The sequence below is a fragment of the Anoplopoma fimbria genome, chromosome 18 (assembly GCF_027596085.1).
Source record: "Anoplopoma fimbria isolate UVic2021 breed Golden Eagle Sablefish chromosome 18, Afim_UVic_2022, whole genome shotgun sequence".
NCBI lineage: Eukaryota > Metazoa > Chordata > Actinopteri > Perciformes > Anoplopomatidae > Anoplopoma > Anoplopoma fimbria.
The window spans coordinates 18,804,427-18,822,438 of NC_072466.1; the positions used below are offsets into that span (position 1 = coordinate 18,804,427).

The 18,012-nt window shown below is 39.8% G+C and overlaps 3 protein-coding genes across 3 annotated transcripts in view; 1 reads left to right on the forward strand and 2 right to left on the reverse strand.

Moving 5' to 3' along the window:
* Positions 1-304: 304 nt before the first annotated feature.
* On the reverse strand, positions 305-7,191 carry LOC129106760 (gap junction Cx32.2 protein-like). The gene is made up of 3 exons (XM_054617979.1): positions 7,109-7,191; positions 3,001-5,707; positions 305-2,190 (listed from the first exon to the last, which is right to left on the reverse strand). The coding sequence occupies exon 2, from the start codon at positions 5,689-5,691 to the stop codon at positions 4,834-4,836; it is 858 nt and encodes a 285-aa protein (XP_054473954.1). The 5' UTR covers positions 5,692-5,707; positions 7,109-7,191; the 3' UTR covers positions 305-2,190; positions 3,001-4,833.
* A 1,295-nt stretch (positions 7,192-8,486) lies between these two features.
* Positions 8,487-12,405, forward strand: LOC129106761 (gap junction Cx32.2 protein-like). The gene is made up of 2 exons (XM_054617980.1): positions 8,487-8,519; positions 9,548-12,405. The coding sequence occupies exon 2, from the start codon at positions 9,553-9,555 to the stop codon at positions 10,303-10,305; it is 753 nt and encodes a 250-aa protein (XP_054473955.1). The 5' UTR covers positions 8,487-8,519; positions 9,548-9,552; the 3' UTR covers positions 10,306-12,405.
* A 383-nt stretch (positions 12,406-12,788) lies between these two features.
* The window catches only part of mcm9 (minichromosome maintenance 9 homologous recombination repair factor), a 32,350-nt gene continuing 27,126 nt past the window's right edge, over positions 12,789-18,012 (reverse strand). Inside the window, exons 13-15 of the mRNA XM_054617967.1 lie at positions 16,836-16,918; positions 15,580-15,725; positions 12,789-14,606 (exon numbers count right to left, since the gene is read on the reverse strand). Of these exons, the coding sequence (XP_054473942.1) occupies positions 12,920-14,606; positions 15,580-15,725; positions 16,836-16,918 (1,916 nt within the window). The 3' untranslated portion in view covers positions 12,789-12,919. The remainder of the gene's footprint in view (positions 14,607-15,579; positions 15,726-16,835; positions 16,919-18,012) is intronic.

Genomic DNA, 18,012 nt, shown 5'->3' on the forward strand with positions numbered 1-18,012 from the left:
ATACACAAAACATGGATATTCATCCTGTGTCAGATGGCATGGTGGAAAGGAAAAACAGGACCATCAAGGACCAGTTGGCAAAATACCTCTATACCAGAGGAGGTGAATGGGACAACCAGCTGAAACAGGTTGAATTTGTATACATCACTAGTGTTGACCCGTCCACCAAACACACTCCTTTCTTACTGGCCCATGGTAGAGAAGCCCGTCTGCACGCTAATCTCCTTAGGAGTTTCAAATGCCAAACCAGGTCCTGGATGAATATGCCAATTTTGTAATAAAGGGCCTGTGTGATGCTTTTTACTCTGTTGGACAAAACATTAAGGCAGGAGGTGCTCACCAAATGCACGACTATGATCTTCAGATGAAACAGCCTATGAGCCTCATTCACTACAACCTCCTGATCCTAATCGTTCCACCTAGTCAGCTGAAAAGATCTGCTCTCATTTTTAGGAGGGGCTGTAGCAGCAAACAGCCCAGTTCCCTCACTGCTAACTGCACTCTTCGGCTCCTGACCTTGTTTTTACTGGAGCCCAGCCACACAAATTTGCGATGTTGCTCCAAATAGGGCTTAGACTAATGTTTGTCCTTCGACTCATGGGTCTTTCAGTATTCAAACTCTATCTAGGAGCATCTGTTCTCTGCCTGTGCTACAACTAAAGTTACAATATTGTAACAATCATTCAATTTCACAAAGGCTCTACTGGACTTAATTGAGCGAGAATGTGTTGAGCCAGAATAACTCACGCCCTGTCGTGACAAAACATCGACCCAGCCACACTGATTCTGACCGGCTAAAGGTAAGTCACTGCAGCCCACCCCTGCTCATTGAACTAAAAATCTTTGAGCAGGTCATAGATTTTCAGTTGTAATCTGAGTTTCTCCTTGCTTTGTTTCCACAGCTAGGCCGGCTGTGTGTGGTTTTAGTGCATTCTAGTGCATGTGAGCGTGCCCACATGCACTACTATGCATGTGGGCACACATGTGAGCCCACATTTGCTCTGATGGCAAAACGGTCCCAGTAGAACACTGAGTGTTTGTAATACTGTTACTGTGCATACTTCTGTGACATTCTGTGATGTTTATTGCAACTTCAGCATTATCTTCGGTCTTATATTCACCGAACAGCTCTACTGGCTCACAGCGCAGCTTTGACTGACACATACACAGTTGCCTTCATTGTTGATAGGCTATTACTCTCACTGTAACCAATCAAATAGTGCTGTGGGTCATTGAGCAAGACTACATTATGGATCAATTTATTCTTAGATTTTATAGTGCTTGTTTGAATTCTATGCAGATAATGTATAAATGGTTAGTGTTGCCCGCTATGGCCTTCCAGTAGTTTAGAATTCTGGTAGTTTGAATGTTAAGGCAGGTAATCCTTCAGAGCCAGTATGGACAAGGGGAAGGGTTTAATGATTACGGAGACCAAAACAGTTTAATGCACAAAAAGGGAACCCATCTTTTAATTAGTATTTAGCTAGAGTTCCATCATTTTCTGCAGGTACCATCTTGTTATTTATTTTGGCAACAGCTTGGTAATGCTTATGCGAGCCCAGCAATGTGTTTATTGTATCAAATGAACAGAAAAATGTACGGAGAATGCAAAGAGAATATTGGGATTGCCTGTGATTCATGCTGTGACTTGCTACCACAACGATGACGCTGTCGGTCGGGACGGCCTTATTAGCGGTAACAATTGCTAGCCAGTGGGGAATGCTCACGTGCACTAGTTTGCACTAAAACCACACAAAGCCGGCCTTGCTATGGAAACAAAGTGCGGAGAAACTCAGGTTACAACCCGCACAGAGGGAGATTGACCTTATTCTCTGCTCAGGTAGACATTAATGCTCTGAATATCTTATAGAGAACCTTAAATGAGTCACTATTCTACCGTAACTTTACAACTTCCTCTTCGCCAGACACGTCCGAGACTTGAGATGGAGGCACGGCCGTCTGCTCGCTCTTGACCTAGGATGGAGTTGTTACGTGTGTGTGGCCTCCGCTGGCTCCACCCAATCCTTTAGAGGAGGTTGAGCCCCCTCCTAGGGCGGATGGGCTGGAGGGTCCCATTTTTGGGGCTGAGGCATTGGCGTGTGAGTCGTTTCTTTCGTCCTTGGCTTTGGGCTGCTGTCCTGTCGGTGGAGGGCTATATAGGGGAGGACGGGTGTCCACTCTAGACAGCTCCTTAAACAGAAAAGAATAAGGTGATGTACCTGTTTTTTTCGTCTGGTGTTACTTTAGACATTCTTCTTCTAAATCATTAGTTTTGATTTTCTCCTTTTCCCTCATTCTTTTCTCCACTCCCATCAACCTCGTTTCTAACTTTTCTAGTTGAGTTTTGCTGAGTGATCCTCCTTGAGGAAACCCATATTAATTTATCCATACACCAACACAATCTATGCTTCCTTCTCCATATTTGGACCTCATGACATCAATGCATCCCCCCTCAGGAGGAGAAACCTGAGCCTTACTCTCACCCGAACCCATTCGATGAGTTCAGGCGCGTGTACACGTAACTTTACAACTTTACAACACGGGCGTCCCACATGAGGTCTAGGTTGACCACAGACAATGAGTCGCGCTTCTTGACGTGGTCACGTCCCCTTCCCCTTTAAACACTGTGTGTGAACAACGGTCACCTTTACACAAATGTTTCTTAGGTCAAGAAACTACAACATTCAGATTTTAATTAATCTGAACGTCCATTTCTGTTTTTCCAGTTCTCCTTTTAACATATCATACTCTTCTAGAGGACATACTCTTATGGAGGACAAAAGATGCCACAATATCCCAAATGAATCAGGAAGTTTATGTCAACCAAAATCCACAATGATCCAGATATTACTAAGCATAGGCAAATAATAATAAAAAAAACCCTGAAAAACACTATATTTCATCATTTATGTCATGTTGGTTTAGTCTAAATTGTCTCTCATAATTTACGTTGTCAATGATTATTTTTATAATTCAAAGATCAGAATTTCAATGTCTCACCCGGTTATTTGTTGATTCATGGACTCAATCAGGTCTTTTGGATCTCAGTAGAGATGGCCCAGAGTCGTCGGGGATTGGTCCTCTCGTCTCTTAAGATGTCAAGGTAGAGGCAGGAGTTTTCCTCCTGGATGATCAGTCACCGTTCCTCCGTCGCCTCAGGACGATCTTCTATGAATCCTGCTTGTGACGCCGAATTGTGGTGGAAAAAATCTATCTATCTGTTAATGTCTAATGTCCCGACATGAGTCTCAATGAGCATTGAAATAAAGATCAAATGACAATTGAGTGTCTTTGTGGTATTTTATTCCTGCATGAAGAGGCTTAGGTTTTACACAGAGTCACACAGAGTCTGAAAAGAATGCACTAAAGAAAAAAGAGGCTGCACTCTCTGCTATATAAGCGGGGTAACAATGGCAGGGTGGTCAAGGCTATGTGGCAGTATCTGCAGACATTTCTGTCTTGTTACATCTGCTGGCGCCTAAGATATGAAGTTGATGATGAGGCAGACGTGAAGGTCAAAGAGAGACAAACAAGACATTGTATAGAGTTGTTTTTTCGCAGCACCTGTCTTACTGGTGCACATGAAGCTTACTCACAGTAAATTTCCATTACATACCTAAACAAAGCCCACAGAGTTGCACAACTAGTCTCCTGACTTTAGCACACATTTAATTGCACAATATGCAATTTGTACAGATTATATACCCTTTGAAAGTAGATAAAACAAAATAAGTAATAAAGCTCCTAGTCATTATAAACATTTTTGAAACATATTTATTTAGATTGTTTCTTATGCTGCTGTAATTATGTGAATCACCCCTGGGGATCAGTCAATTTTGCATAAAAGGTAAAATACTCAAGTGAAGTATAAGTACCTCAAATTTGTACTTAAGTGCAATACTATAGTAAATGTACTTTATTACATTCCACAACTGCATACAAGATTTGCTACTGTCATCTATTTACAACAAGAGGGTTAGGGTTACTTTAGAGAAACTGGTTTATAAGTGATTACTAATTACTAATAATTAAGACATATATTTAAATTAGATTGATAAGATAATTGGTAAGCTAATGGCTTATGATATGTCCGAATAATATAGTGACATTTATGGCAGCAAAATGTAACTCAAAGTGGCATCACAAAAATCTCATGGTCATGTAGTTTATTTTTACTTCACTGAAAAAATGACATTTTCTATCTCTCGTCTGTCATTTGCCGTGGAATCCAATATTGGGTGAGCTTAACTATTACAATTTTGATTGAGGTGGAGGCTTACACAAAAGTACACAAAGCATGTTATGTTCATTTTTTTTAGGTATCACTTCTTGACAGCCAAGTAATGTATGATTTTGCATTGCTCACATGTTGCAATTTAGGTTAAAGAAATGTAACAGCCACTTTAAACATGGTTTAATCTTTAACCAGTACTAACTACTAACATAAGACACCATGTTCTGAACAGACACATACCACATTACAAATACTAGCAAAATGATTAGTTGCATTTTGGAACATAAAACAGCAAACCTAACAAATTACTCATACCAGCAGTGGGCATTAAGCAGTCATGATGGGAAATGTGGGCTGTCCCTATCACGACAACATTTTTGGAAGGGTATACACTAGTCACTTGCTAAACCCTATTGCATTTTACACTGCATAAATGATCCTATATATATAAGATAATAATATATATACACAATTATATATATACACAAAACTATTTAGACTGACAAGAAGCACTACGGCTTAGAGGACAAATATGTGTATTGGATTTTAAGCACTATAATAACAAGAACTATCCAAAACGGACAGGTGAAATTCATGTATCAGGTGTCCTTCTCCTTATTGACAGATTCGATGTGTTTGTCATCATTGCAGAGGCCTGTTAAAGGCAACAGTGTGTGACCTCCATACTGGCTGCTCAAGGCCCCCCACGTTTGGTTGGATGGACACTGTTGTGTGCTGAGCATGTGCTGCTGAGCTTGAAGCAGATTGCTGGTGTCTCTCTTCTTGTTACAGAGCAGGTAAATTATCTCCACGATGTTGAGGAGCAATGAAATGCCTGAAACTACAAGCATGAAGATGACAAAAATTGTTTTCTCTGTGGGACGGGAAACGTAACACTGGGCACCACTAAAACGGGCACATGGTGGACTCATGGTACAGTGGAAGTAGGGGACCATGAACACAGGACCAAAGATGTAGAACTGGCCCACACTGAATCCCACTTCCAGGAGGATCTTGATGACCAGATGGGTGATGTAAGTGCAGAAGAGGATGCCTGTTATCTGCACCTTCCCTCTGTCATCTGTATACTTGGGCTTCCTCAGTACAGTACCATCAGTGCTGTCCCGGAGCCTCTCCAGCATCCTCTTCTCTTTGTGGATGATGTGGATAGCATGGCCCAGGTAGATTAGGGTGGGTGTGGAGACAAAGGTGATCTGCAGGACCCAGTAGTGAATATAGGATATTGGGAACATCCAGTTGTAGCAGGCGTGTTGACATCCTGGTTCCAGGGTGTCACAGTAAAACTCTGACACTTCGTCTCCCCAGACTTTGTCCGCAGCAGCACCCAGGACAAAGATCCTGAACAGGAAGAGGATGCTCATCCAGATCTTCCCCACAATGGTGGAGTGAGACTGGACCTTATCTAGCAGTGAGGACATGTAAGACCAGTCACCCATGGCTGGAAGCTAATGTCTGAAGTAGAGGAGAAACACACAGATTTACAGTTGTGGATAAAGATTAAGCATACTACTCTTATCTTTTATTCATCAAGGTTTGTGCAATTCCTACAAAAATAAGACCTTATTAAATCCAGAGATAATGAAATATGAAGTATCTCATGAAACAAAAACAATTGAAAATGAAAACAACTATAGTCTATTGTCAGAGTCTAGGTCTGTGTAAAACTGAAACAGGTATGCTTCGAGTCGATCATGCATATATCTGAAAGAAAAACGTAATGTGATACATTTTCTGTGAAAAGCCTTTATGATTTTGATTTTTCATGACACAAAACAAAAAAAAGTGAAACATGGAGGAAATCTGCTGCTGGTAGATGAGGGAGAGAAACACAGGTAATCTATATAATCTAGTACAAGAGAGCAGCAGCTGCTCCTGTAGTACACCATGTTGTGAATGATACAGTATGCCTCAGATTATCTCATGACCCCATATATATTTTACAGTTAATCCAAAACATGCCTGGTGTGCTTGTTTTTGTCTAAATCCAGGTCCTTGATTATGATTGGCTGAGCTGCATTCAAGTTTGTTGTAAAGTACTCGACAAACACACAGCTGTGACCGTGATGTGTTGTGAATTTGAATTCACTGGGGGGGCTAAGCATGGAAAAACGGACAGGATGGAGGATGAAGATAAAAAAAGGAGACATTCTGAAAGTAATGAGAGAGAAATTGAAAAGCTGGAAAAATCAAGAAACTAAGCAGGACCGTTAAATAAACTATGTTGTTCGTTCACTGATTTGAGACCTGGTGTGCCAACAAAGATCTGTCTATAGATTTTAAAATGGAGCTGAACCAGGCTCTCTTACAGTTTTATGCACTGTGAAAAAGGGGAATGTTTTCAGCAGTTATCTGGAGAGAGAACATGCTGGATAAAACAAATAAAACACCTGTCCACGTGAGACAAAAAGCCCTGTAGAGCAACAAAAACGTGTGCCAATATGATTGAACTCCACTTCAACAACTGCGCAATTAAAGGTAAAATCCAGATTAATGTTAATAATCACCCATATCTGTAATCATACTTTCCACTGTTTCTGTGTGTTGCAACCATTCTGTTTAATTTAGAACTGTGTTGCTTGGTAGAAGGATGGTTATTTGTTATCAATAAATAATTGCATTTCTTGTTGCTGTGTCTTTAGTTTATGAAAGCTTGCCTTGTTTAAGTAGGAAGGCAAGTGATTTTACTCTTGCTCCTCTTATTGACAAAATAGTGACTGAAGAGAGCCCCTAAGCTCTCCTAAATATAACATTTCATATTATTTATGCTTTTACTCTCATCTAAGGTTGAGTCCAAAATGTCACTAATGTTAAACAATAGCTTGCAGAAACAGGGAGAAACATTCTTGTACTCACCTGTCAGGCTTCAGATATTATAAATTCCTTTACAGAAGAGCCAGAGTGCGCGAGACACTGACCAGGATGATACTTTAATACTGTTGGTTCGGTCTGGCTGACTGACCTCGGTTCAGTCTGCTGCTCACAGCTTCTCATTTCACTTCTTCAAACTCATGATCAGATTCATGAGTCATGCTGAGTTCCCATAAAGGAGGCCTTGATGACCCTTAACACATTTTTGTATCATTAATTCCCTCTGCAAGTCATATTTTGCCTTACCTCCCACTTTGACTGATGGATATGTCACACGCGTTACACCCAGACTATATGCCTATGGTCATGTTTGTAGACACACTCTGTGTGAAAGCACACAAGAACACTATAGGCCACGCCCAAATTGCAGGCAGAAGTGGCCCAAATCTGATTAATTTAGTTCATGAGACGCAGATCGATTAATTTTTTTTGTTTTACAAGAAAACAACAAATCACATGGAATCTGATCTTTCAAATGTGATTTGGGCCACTTTCATATGTGGAGCACTGCTCCATGAGGGTCAGAATTAAAAATTAGTAACTCTTTCTCTTCATCCTCGTTATCATCTGCTCACAAATTTGCACCTCAATCTATAAATGAAACCGTAAACGCTGGTTTCAGTGGCCTCCATGTCTACTTCCATACAACGGTGTGCAGTGTCAGTACATGTCAGTTAAGGACTGTAACCAGTTCAGAGTTGAATCTGATTTAAAAGGTCCAATGTGTAGGATTCAGGGTGATCTACTGGAATCTAAAAATAAATAAGCTAGTTTGAGAATTGTAAAAAAAAACTGTAACAGGGAAAACCATAAAGAACAGAGGAGGGATCCCTCTCCCAGGATGGACAGAAATGCAATAAAGGTCAGTTGTACAGAATTAAAAACTTCATAAATCACAACATAGTCAGTTCATATGATAGATATGCATCTGAGTTTTTTTTTATTATTGATATTGCATTGCAAAACAATCTTCTTGCAGATTTTTCTTTTGACCACACTTTTAAACTACAGACATGGTCAATTTAACCTGCCAGGGGCCACAGGGCCCGATACAATCTACTAACAGCAGGTCTCGTCCCGACGAATGAATCCAGCCCCGGGTACAATGTTTCATAGCAGCTTGAACTTCAGAGTGTTGCTCAAGGGTACCTGACAGTTCAAAGGAGTGAGGATTATTCATGGAACAGCTGATTTGGCGTCAGCACTGGGGTGTCATTTCTCAAAATCAGTCCATTTCAACACTACAGGGTAACAGTCACGTTAGGGAGTCTGGGCGGGTTAGTGTGGTCTTGGAGGATTCTGATGATTTTGCAATGTCAGCTGAAATAAAAGAGGGAAGTGAGAGAATCCCAGTCACAGTGTAGGCAGACTGAACAAGACCGTGGTCATTCCTGAGGTAGGAACAGTTTTGTTAATATTAAGTTAGTGTTAATATTGTCCAAATGCCATATTAATTATTAAATATTGATTACATTTCATATCCTTCAGGAATGGACGTTTGATTAATGAACTGTCTTGGGTAGAAAAATGTTGCAAAACTGTGTAGTAACATTTTTGTTGGTCTAAATGTGACTTTAGATACTATCGGACATCAGTCTAATCTACCTGGCAGCTAGAGTCGGGCGCTGGTTTCTCAATTTTTTATAAAAAGAAAATATACACTGGTATTATGAATTATGGAAAAATACTTTTGGAAACATATGCACTTGACAAATTGCATATAAAGTCTTTCTACTCTAATAAGTCTATCCAATAAACAGGCCCTCTATTTTCTGTTGCAATGTCTGTTAATGCCGGTTGCCCTTGCAACAGAAAGGAAATGAAACTATCTATTTATAATACTGGGGTTGATTGATTTCTGGCTTCTTAGCAGCAGACATGTATTTCTGTCTTTTGTGTTCTCTTTTAACCTATTTGACTAATCTAACAAGCTTCTGTAACATGTTTTGTTGCAATTTATTCAGAGGTACAGCTGCTTTGATTTATAAGACTAAATCAAGCACAGTTTATACTCTGAATGAGAGCGGCACATTCCAAAAGCCTTACTTTAAATCTAAAACATTTTTTAAATCACATATAACGCGTTCTCGTTATTACCCAAATATATATTTCTCCTTCTTTCGTCTATAAGTTATCTAGTAATGAAAATATCTTGTCCAAACTAATGTTCATGTCTTTCCTGATGGCAAGAATTCCTTTAACTTACTGAGTTACATAGACCCACCAGTTTATAGAGACAGTTGGTAAGTGTGGACTGTATTGCATGTATCCTATGTCTTGTAATTCTGCCATGTTTTGTCTCAAAGTCCACTTTGAAATGTTGTGTGTATAAAGTATTCTACACAAGTAAGGTTGGCTCACGCCGTCTTGACATGAAACCATTTCTTTTCATCATCATTGCTCTCTTTGTCTTCTCTCCCGTAGTCATCATGGGGCAGTGGTCCATTCTGTCTGATTTGTTGGACAAGGTGCAGTCACACTCAACTGTCATGGGGAAGGTCTGGATGAGTGTTCTCTTCCTCTTCAGGATCTTCATCCTAGCTGCTGGTATAGATCAAATATGGGGAGATGAACAGGCAAACATGAACTGTAACACCAAAAGCCCTGGCTGCAAGAACTCCTGCTATGATCGATCCTTCCCCATTTCTCACACACGCTTCTGGGTCCTCCAGATCCTCATTGTATCCACTCCAACACTCATGTATCTGGGCCACGTCCTGCTGGTGATTCGCAGAGAAAACAAGCTGAGGAGACGCCTGGAGCAGAAACTGGGTAGAAATGGGATGATCAAAGCTCCAAAGTATTCAGATGAACATGGCAAAGTAGAGCTCAAGGGCATCCTGCTGGTCAGCTACATGATGCAGCTGCAGTTCAAGATCCTGCTTGAAGTGGCATTTATCGTAGGCCAGTACTACCTGTATGGCTTCATACTGATGCCCAGTAAGATTTCATATGCCGACTACCCCTGTCCGTCACCAGTAGACTGCTTCATAAGTCGTCCCACAGAAAAAAGCATCTTCATTATCTTTATGTTGGCGATGGCCGTCCTCTCCGTGATGCTCAACATCTTAGAGATCTTCCACCTGATGATCTCAAAGATGATGAAGAAGAAAAAGAGCAGTGGTTCAACAAACAAAACCACAATTCCACTGAAGGAGTTACACTTTACTGCAGGACCGTGAGCAGAGATGTTCAGCAGTCAGTCTTTGAGGAACCTTGCTCTCACCTTGCTTCATGGTTGTTAGACATACATATTTAGTAAAGTAGTATATGTATCTTGTGTACTGTACCAACAGTAATACAGCATATGTTTTAGGATACATTGTATTCAACCCCTTTCCAAATTCTAGACAAGTGGTCGATGTGAACATGAAATTATCTGATCTAAGAATACTGAATGTGGAGTTGATCCTGGACTTCTGAGGTACAGCTAAAGCTGAGAAACTTTAATTACCAGTGAAAAGAGTTGTCTGGATTTTTTATGTGAATTGGATCGTTATGCAGCTGTTGAGAAAATGGCTAAGATCAACCAAAGCACAGAATTTCTAGTAAGGATTGCCTCTTACGTCTTCTCTGCATATAGTGGCTGGGCTCTGGCTCAGGGTCACATTAAAAAACTTCCTCCTCATATGCATGTTGAGCATGGCCATTTTAGGAAGTTGGATGATAGGTAAGTAGAGGCTTAACCTTATGCTGCTTTCTTAGATTTAAAACCTCCACAAAAACGCCCAAGTATAAAGACACAAAAAGCTATTCTACAAGAGGAAGTGCAACTCATGAATGTTGTTTTGTTTTAAAAGGCTCAGTGTATAGAAATTAGGGGGATCTATGGGCAGTAATATAATGTAAGAATAAGTATAGGAATAAGTTTATAAGTGTGTAATGACCTGAAACTAAGAATGTTTTGTCCCCTTGGAATGAGCCTGTCAGATCCACATGGGGAGCAGATCCTCTTCACAGAGTCCACCACGTTGCACTGGTATGTTTCTACAGTAGCCGAGAACGGACAAACCAAACACTGGCTCTAGAGAGACTTCACGTTTTTATGTTGCCTGAAGATCACCGTAGTTCTGCTCCACGCTTTGCACACTGAAGAATTTCAGTTGGTTGCAATTTGAAGCCATAACATTCTCCCTATTCTTTACACTGCTATTTAACACAGACGTAAGAGACTGTCTCCTGGGCCCCGAGCCTTTATGTCAAGGGACTGTATCCTTGGATATGAAACTGCTGGGTATGATCTTGGATCATAAATTATCATGGTATCACAGTATCTCCAAACATTTTAGGAACCATAAATGGTGTTTTCAACTATGATTTATTGTGTACGAAATATGTGCAAAATGTAGGGACAATAGAAATCCCCCTTAACAATGAATGAGAAATGTAATTTGATACCCTGCAGGATGGATAAATATAATTTAAAGTCATTCGGACAAGGAATTAGTTATGTTCATTAAGAATGAATATAAATTTGGTTAAAAGAAAAAAATAAGTTTGCGAAGGATTTATAAGTGTTTATTTGTTAAATAATGACAATTTTGTTTCTATTCAGTACTTGATTATTAATTTGATAGGATGAACTGTTCTGTTAGTTGTGTTTATGTAACTATAATGTGTATGAATGTATTTAAATGTTTGTGTGTGGACCCCAGGAAGAATAGCAAATGCTTGTGCTAGCTAACAAAGAATCAAAGATATAAACAATTATCATAGCAAAATGTTTACTTATTTCTCAAAACATTATTAGTTATGTAATTAATGTAATCAATTCTTATTATTTTGGATAAATGTCTTTTATCACATTGCATAATGTCTTCATGACTGAAGACATTGCATAATGTCTTCACATTGCATAATGTCTTCATGACTGAAGACATTGCATAATGTCTTCACATTGCATAATGTCTTCATGACTACCATTAGCGATCTGTAGCAAACAAAACTGTGTGTTTGGAATAATTGTAAAGTGGTCTGAAAATAGAACGTTACTTTCTACAAGGCTAACAACAAGCTAATAAACAATGTTAATTACTGAGCTCCAGCCCTCAAAACCTTGATCAAATCCAAATTTTTTCAGTTGTGTGTTTTTTTGTCTCCATTTGTGCTACTAAATCATCCAAAACCTTGCAACCAAGAAATTATGTATATCTTAATAGAAGTGGTATCGATCAAGTGTAAATCCTGGGAGAAGGATCCCTCCTCTGTCGCTCTCCCATAGGTTTCTTCCTTTTTTCTCCCTGTTAAAGGTTTTTTTTAGGGGAGTTTTTCTTGTTCCGATGTGAGGGAAGGACAGAGGATGTCACATGTGCACAGATTGTAAAGCCCTCTGAGGCAAATTTGTAATTTGTGATTTTGGGCTATACAAAATAAACTGAATTGAATTGAATTAAATTAAATTAAAATTTTCTAACAACATTGCAGAAATAGGAAATACACTGAGGAATTCAACAACTTGTGTTTTTGTTCAAAATTCAGCAATGTCTAGAATTTGCAGGCTAACCCAGAATGTTTTTCTTTTTGACAAAAAGGCCCAAGTATAAAGCCGGTTGCCACGTTGGCAGAACGCAGCGTATTCACTGCTGCTGTAGCTCAGTCCCTCCAACCTTTTCAGCTACAAGAGGACGCAGAAGAAAACAATTCCACCTGAACTTCTCAAACGCTTTAACAGGTTTATTTTCAGACTACAGAAGGTAACTAAATCACACATCGGGCAAATAATTAAATTGATGTGCCACACAGCAAAACATGATTGCATTGTTGTCCACAAAAACATTGTGACATTAGCCCATGGTTTCACATTTTGGCTTTCTTTGAAACTTCTTGGTCCCAGTCAATGTCAAGAACATCAGGACTTAACTCAGCAGAGTCAAACAGAGACAGTCCTGAGAACGGACCCTTGGGAGCACCAACACTACTTGGTGGAGGGCCCAGCTCAAAACACTTCCTCTTCTTCAGATTGCCACTACTATGATAGTCAACAGGAGCAATATTCACCATGTTTACACTCTTACTTTGGTTTTTAGACATTGTTTTAGTTGGTGACTCTGTCCCTTGTCCATGTCCCTGTCCTGGTGTGAGTTCTGTATCCTTTTCTTTGCTCTTTAAAGTTTGCTGTTGAGCGTCTTTAGAATTAGCTCTTGAGTGTTCAGCACCATCACTTTGAAATGGCGTTTTTCTCACTCCAGTACCAGGATTTGTTTCCACTTTGGTTTCAGCTGTGCAGGCAAATGAGAATGTTGAGAGTTTAGCCAGGGTAGAAGAGGTGATAGTGGACTTGGTGCAGCCTGATATGGAAGATGCTGGAATATTGACGAAAGTGTTTGGTTTCACTTTAGTCTCGTCACTGTTGTTGACTCTGGGTCTTTGTTCTTCACACACCGTCTTTCCTTGAGACGTGGCTTCAGATCTCGTCTCTCCCAACTCACTGACACAGCTCACCTGCTTTCTCCTGTTTCCGCCTTCCAAAAGATTTAGGTACTGGTTCTGTCTTTTCTTACTCTCTGTGTCTGTAAGTGGGTTGGCTGAGTCATCATGACTAACTGGCTTTAGTACACTCATTCTGCTTTCTGTGTAGGTGTGATGATCTCTGCTGCCTGGGTTACACTGAGTTTGGAACCCTGCACTGATGGCTGAGCTGGCATTGAGGCTGTGGTTGTGGACTGAAGACCTCATCTTCCTTGGTTTGAATATAAAGCTTGACAACTTTGCATGCAGCTCTTTACCCGTTTCAGCTTCAACTGCCATCTTTTCCTTTAGTACAGTTCTGATGTTCTTATCTCCAGTCTGGTCCCTCTTGTCTTCCGTCACAAATCTACTTCCTTTGCCAGGGGACAGGGTACCCTGAACTAGGTTATTTGAGGGGCTCTTCTTAGCCGATGAACGTAAGGTGCTAGTGTGGGAATCTAAAACATCAGTCAAATCTTTACTTGCATCTCCAGACTTCACCCTCTCTCCCTTCTGAGGATTCAGCTTCAGCTCCCTTCTTCTGTCTTTCAGATTCTTTGAGACTTTCTGAAATACACACCCCAATGACTCAAGATGTTTTGTATCGTTATGTCCCTCAGACTGCTTCATCTGCTTTTGGATTATAGAGCTTCTTTCTTTAATGTTTTCTTCTTGTGACGCAGAGGTAATTATTCCCAATGGAATTGAAACATCATCATGGTTTAATGATGTACTAGTGTTACTTAAAATGCCCTTCTCAGTTGGAGAGCTTGGCAGTATGGTTGTTTTAGACATGTCTGACCAACTGCAGTTTTCTGGAGCTGATGTCACTATGGACGAGGCCATACCATGTGGCGACAGTGATGAACTGATGGAATGGAACCAGTCCAAGCCACTGTCCAGTGTGACATCACTCTTGTAACTGGTGATGTCATGGAAGTGTGTTTTGTTGATGGAGTTTGTGTCTCTGAGTTGTTGTTGGTAATTATCAGTTGGTGGTTCAATGTGGGAGGCCTCTGAGGTGCTGCTCTTCAGCCTATTGATCAAAGAAAATGCAGATAAACTCCTTTAGCGTGATGTCAACAAAGAAATGCAGATACATTTCTTTTTGAAACATTCAAAAGTTGCTCATTTGCAATATTCATATTTTAACAATTAAGTCACTCAAATACTGGCATAATGTAAATAATAAATAAATAACAAATAATTAAAGCTGCAAGGTTGAGGGAAGTAGGTTGTGGTGGATGAATCAGCTGCAGCGATTCACAGGCCCTTTGACCTTTGTGCATGTCGGGGGTACTGGCGGGAGAACGTGCCCTCGAGTTAGACGTTTTTTCCTACATACGTGACACTGGAAATGATCTATTGCAAATATTCCACCACTTCCTGTATCGACTGTGTGGTACCAGTGACCATGCGGAAACATAAATCATGTTATTCTATATGAAGTGTAGAGCACATCATGTAAATGTCATGTAAACCAGATGCTGTTTGTCACATAACACTTATTTTCTTTCGCCAGTAGGTGTCACTTTGACTATGAGTGAGAATTGTCTCGTCGACAACCTCTGGCCGTGACTTTATCAAGCATGTCAAGTTTGGGACAGATTTAAGCGAGTCCAGTGGACTGACATCAGCCTGTTGTGTAATGGGGAATCACATATATGGCCACCCACTATACCATTCAAATTAATCAAATTTATCATTCAAAAGTTATCAAAAGATAAAATGGCCGACTTCCTGTTGGCTTTAGAGCATGGTCCCACGAGTCTTTTTGTCTTCTTTTTGTCTTCATGTGATACATGTGTCTACAAAATTTCATACATCTAGGTTAAACCTACTGCTTTCAGGCTAATGCCTAGTGTAAGTGATCATGTGCTATGCATTTTCAGGGGTTTTAGTATGGATAGAGGTGCTAAAATGCTGGTGTAGACTAAGATGTGTGGGTGTAGCTGAAACATGGGAGGCAACACTTTACTGAGACTCAACAAAAGCCATCAGTTACTTACCTGGCCTGTCTGTCCATCTCCTTCTGAAGGATCAGTGGCAGGTTCAGCCCTTCGAGCAATATCTGACACTGAATCTGATACTGCTGACCAGGGTCGTCAGGGAAAGAGGTGAGTAATGCATTCACATTCCCCAGCAGCGCGCCGCCCTGAAAGACAAGTGCACTGTATAGTTAAAGACATTATGGTGGAAAATGGACCAAATGTTAATATTCACTAGTGTCAATATCAAAATGTATCACAATAATTAGACAAATATTAATCAATTCAATATTTCTGCTGAGCCTAAAGCTTAAATGGGACAGTTGGGATCTGTTGTACATGTTACCACACCCAGTTGTGATGTATCCTGTACATCGCAGTGACCTTCAACCAGGCCACGCTATCTGGATGCAGTGAGTCCCAAGGCAGTACAATGTGTGGGAATTGTCCCATATCATAAAGGGACTGCACCAGATGAATAATTGGAATTTGTTAAATATAAGGCTGCATACAGATTCATGTATAATCTTATTTCACAAGGTGTAGAAATCAAAATGTCAAAATAGGCTGCTAACAGGAAAATCTATTTAAATAAATAAATTAAAAAAAACATGAAAATCATGAATGAGAAGTGCTGCAGTATAAAAAGGTTGCAGCCATAAAACTGATATTGCATTGTCTCCCTAGATTTCAACCTGTCTCAGCACCATGTCATTAGCTTAAATATACAACAGCACATACAAACTCTTCCTGTCTATTACTTTTGTTGTTGATGAAACACTAATGTTAGGATTTATTGAATGGATCTATCTGAGCAGCTGGTGAGAGCCTTCTGCTTGTATTTGAGGGCTGGTTAGACACTGAAACTATACTGTATGATGATGCTTCAGGTGATCGAATAAGCTGTGCTGTCTCCAGTCTTTGTTGGCACAGATAACAAGTTAACAGCACAGTTAACAATACACATCACAATCTGTTTCATGATGAAATTCAAGTAGCCCGTTTTTGATAAATTAACACATTTGCAATTATTTCTAGTTTTCACTTTGTCATAATGTGTTATTAGGATTTGGATAAGTTTACCGTAAATATTGTACTTTTGTTTACTCATCGTCTTTGTCCAATGAAAGCTGAACATTGCTCCATAATGGACGAAATACATAATTGGCATTGTAAGGTACGACACCAATATTAAGAAACAAACAAAAAGACAAGGACAAACTCATTTTTGTGATCAATATTCTTGTAGCAAAGTAGGTCATTTGTTTTCTTCTTACCTGCATGGAGCACTCCATGACAGAGACAGCCATGACAGCATCCTCTATGGTGACTGTCTCTCTGTACATGAGCCTAGCGTGGGCTGCAAGGATACAAAAAAATCGGTAAAGTGGTAAAAGGTTCTGCTGCTTTCAGCTATTTATACACAATTCAATGTATTCGCATTTTGGTTTGCCCTAAGACAATATTTGCTTTTACATTTAAAGAAAGTTGATCTCATAAGATTTGATTGGCTTCTGTCAGAGTGTAAAGAAACCCACTCACAGTTTAAACCACAAACCCTCAACCTTCTTCTGGCATTGAAATAAAACATTTAATGATCTTTCCACAGAACCCTATTTTATTGAACATTGTCTCATAACTTTTCTACACTAGATGTCTATCTGATAGTGCTTTAGCTAAATTTAAAGAAGTGATTCCATCAGTATTTAACTCATTACCATTGCTCAATATAACAGAGGACTCCTACGCTAACTTTAGTCCGTCTCAGATTGACCATCTTGTTGATAGTGCTGCAGGTTCATTGCGAATGACACTAGACTCTATAGCTCCTCTAAAAAAGAAGCTAATAAAAGAAAGGAGGTTTGCTCCATGGTATAATCCTCAAACCCGCGAATTAAAGCAAACATCGCGAAAACTTGAAAGGATATGGCGTTCCACCAAAGTGGAAGAAGCTCGGTTTGTCTCGCGAGACAGTCTTAAAATATATAAGAAGGTACTCCGTAATGCCAGAGCAGCATTAATAGAGAAAAATAAGAACAACCCCAGGTTGACTTTTTTTTACATACAAATAGTTTATTTGAGGATTTTCAGTCAGGATTTAGACGTACCGTCTTTGTGCTGGAAATTCGGAATTACTTTTTAGTTGCATTAGACAAAGGACTTGTCTCTGCACTTTTTTTTTTTACCATTTTTAGACCTTAGTGCTGCGTTCGACACCATTGACCGTCACATCCTATTACAGAGATTAGAACATTTGATTGGCATTAAAGGATTAAAATAAATGAAAAAAAATTTGAGCCATTCATCCACCACAACCTACTTCCCTCAAAACTATCACTATTGCTACTGCTATGACTACTACTAAAGTCTATCAGCTAGCTGACAATTGCTTAATTAAGTAGCACATTTAACTTGGCCAGATGAAAATAGCCTACCTGCGATTTCCATGAATCG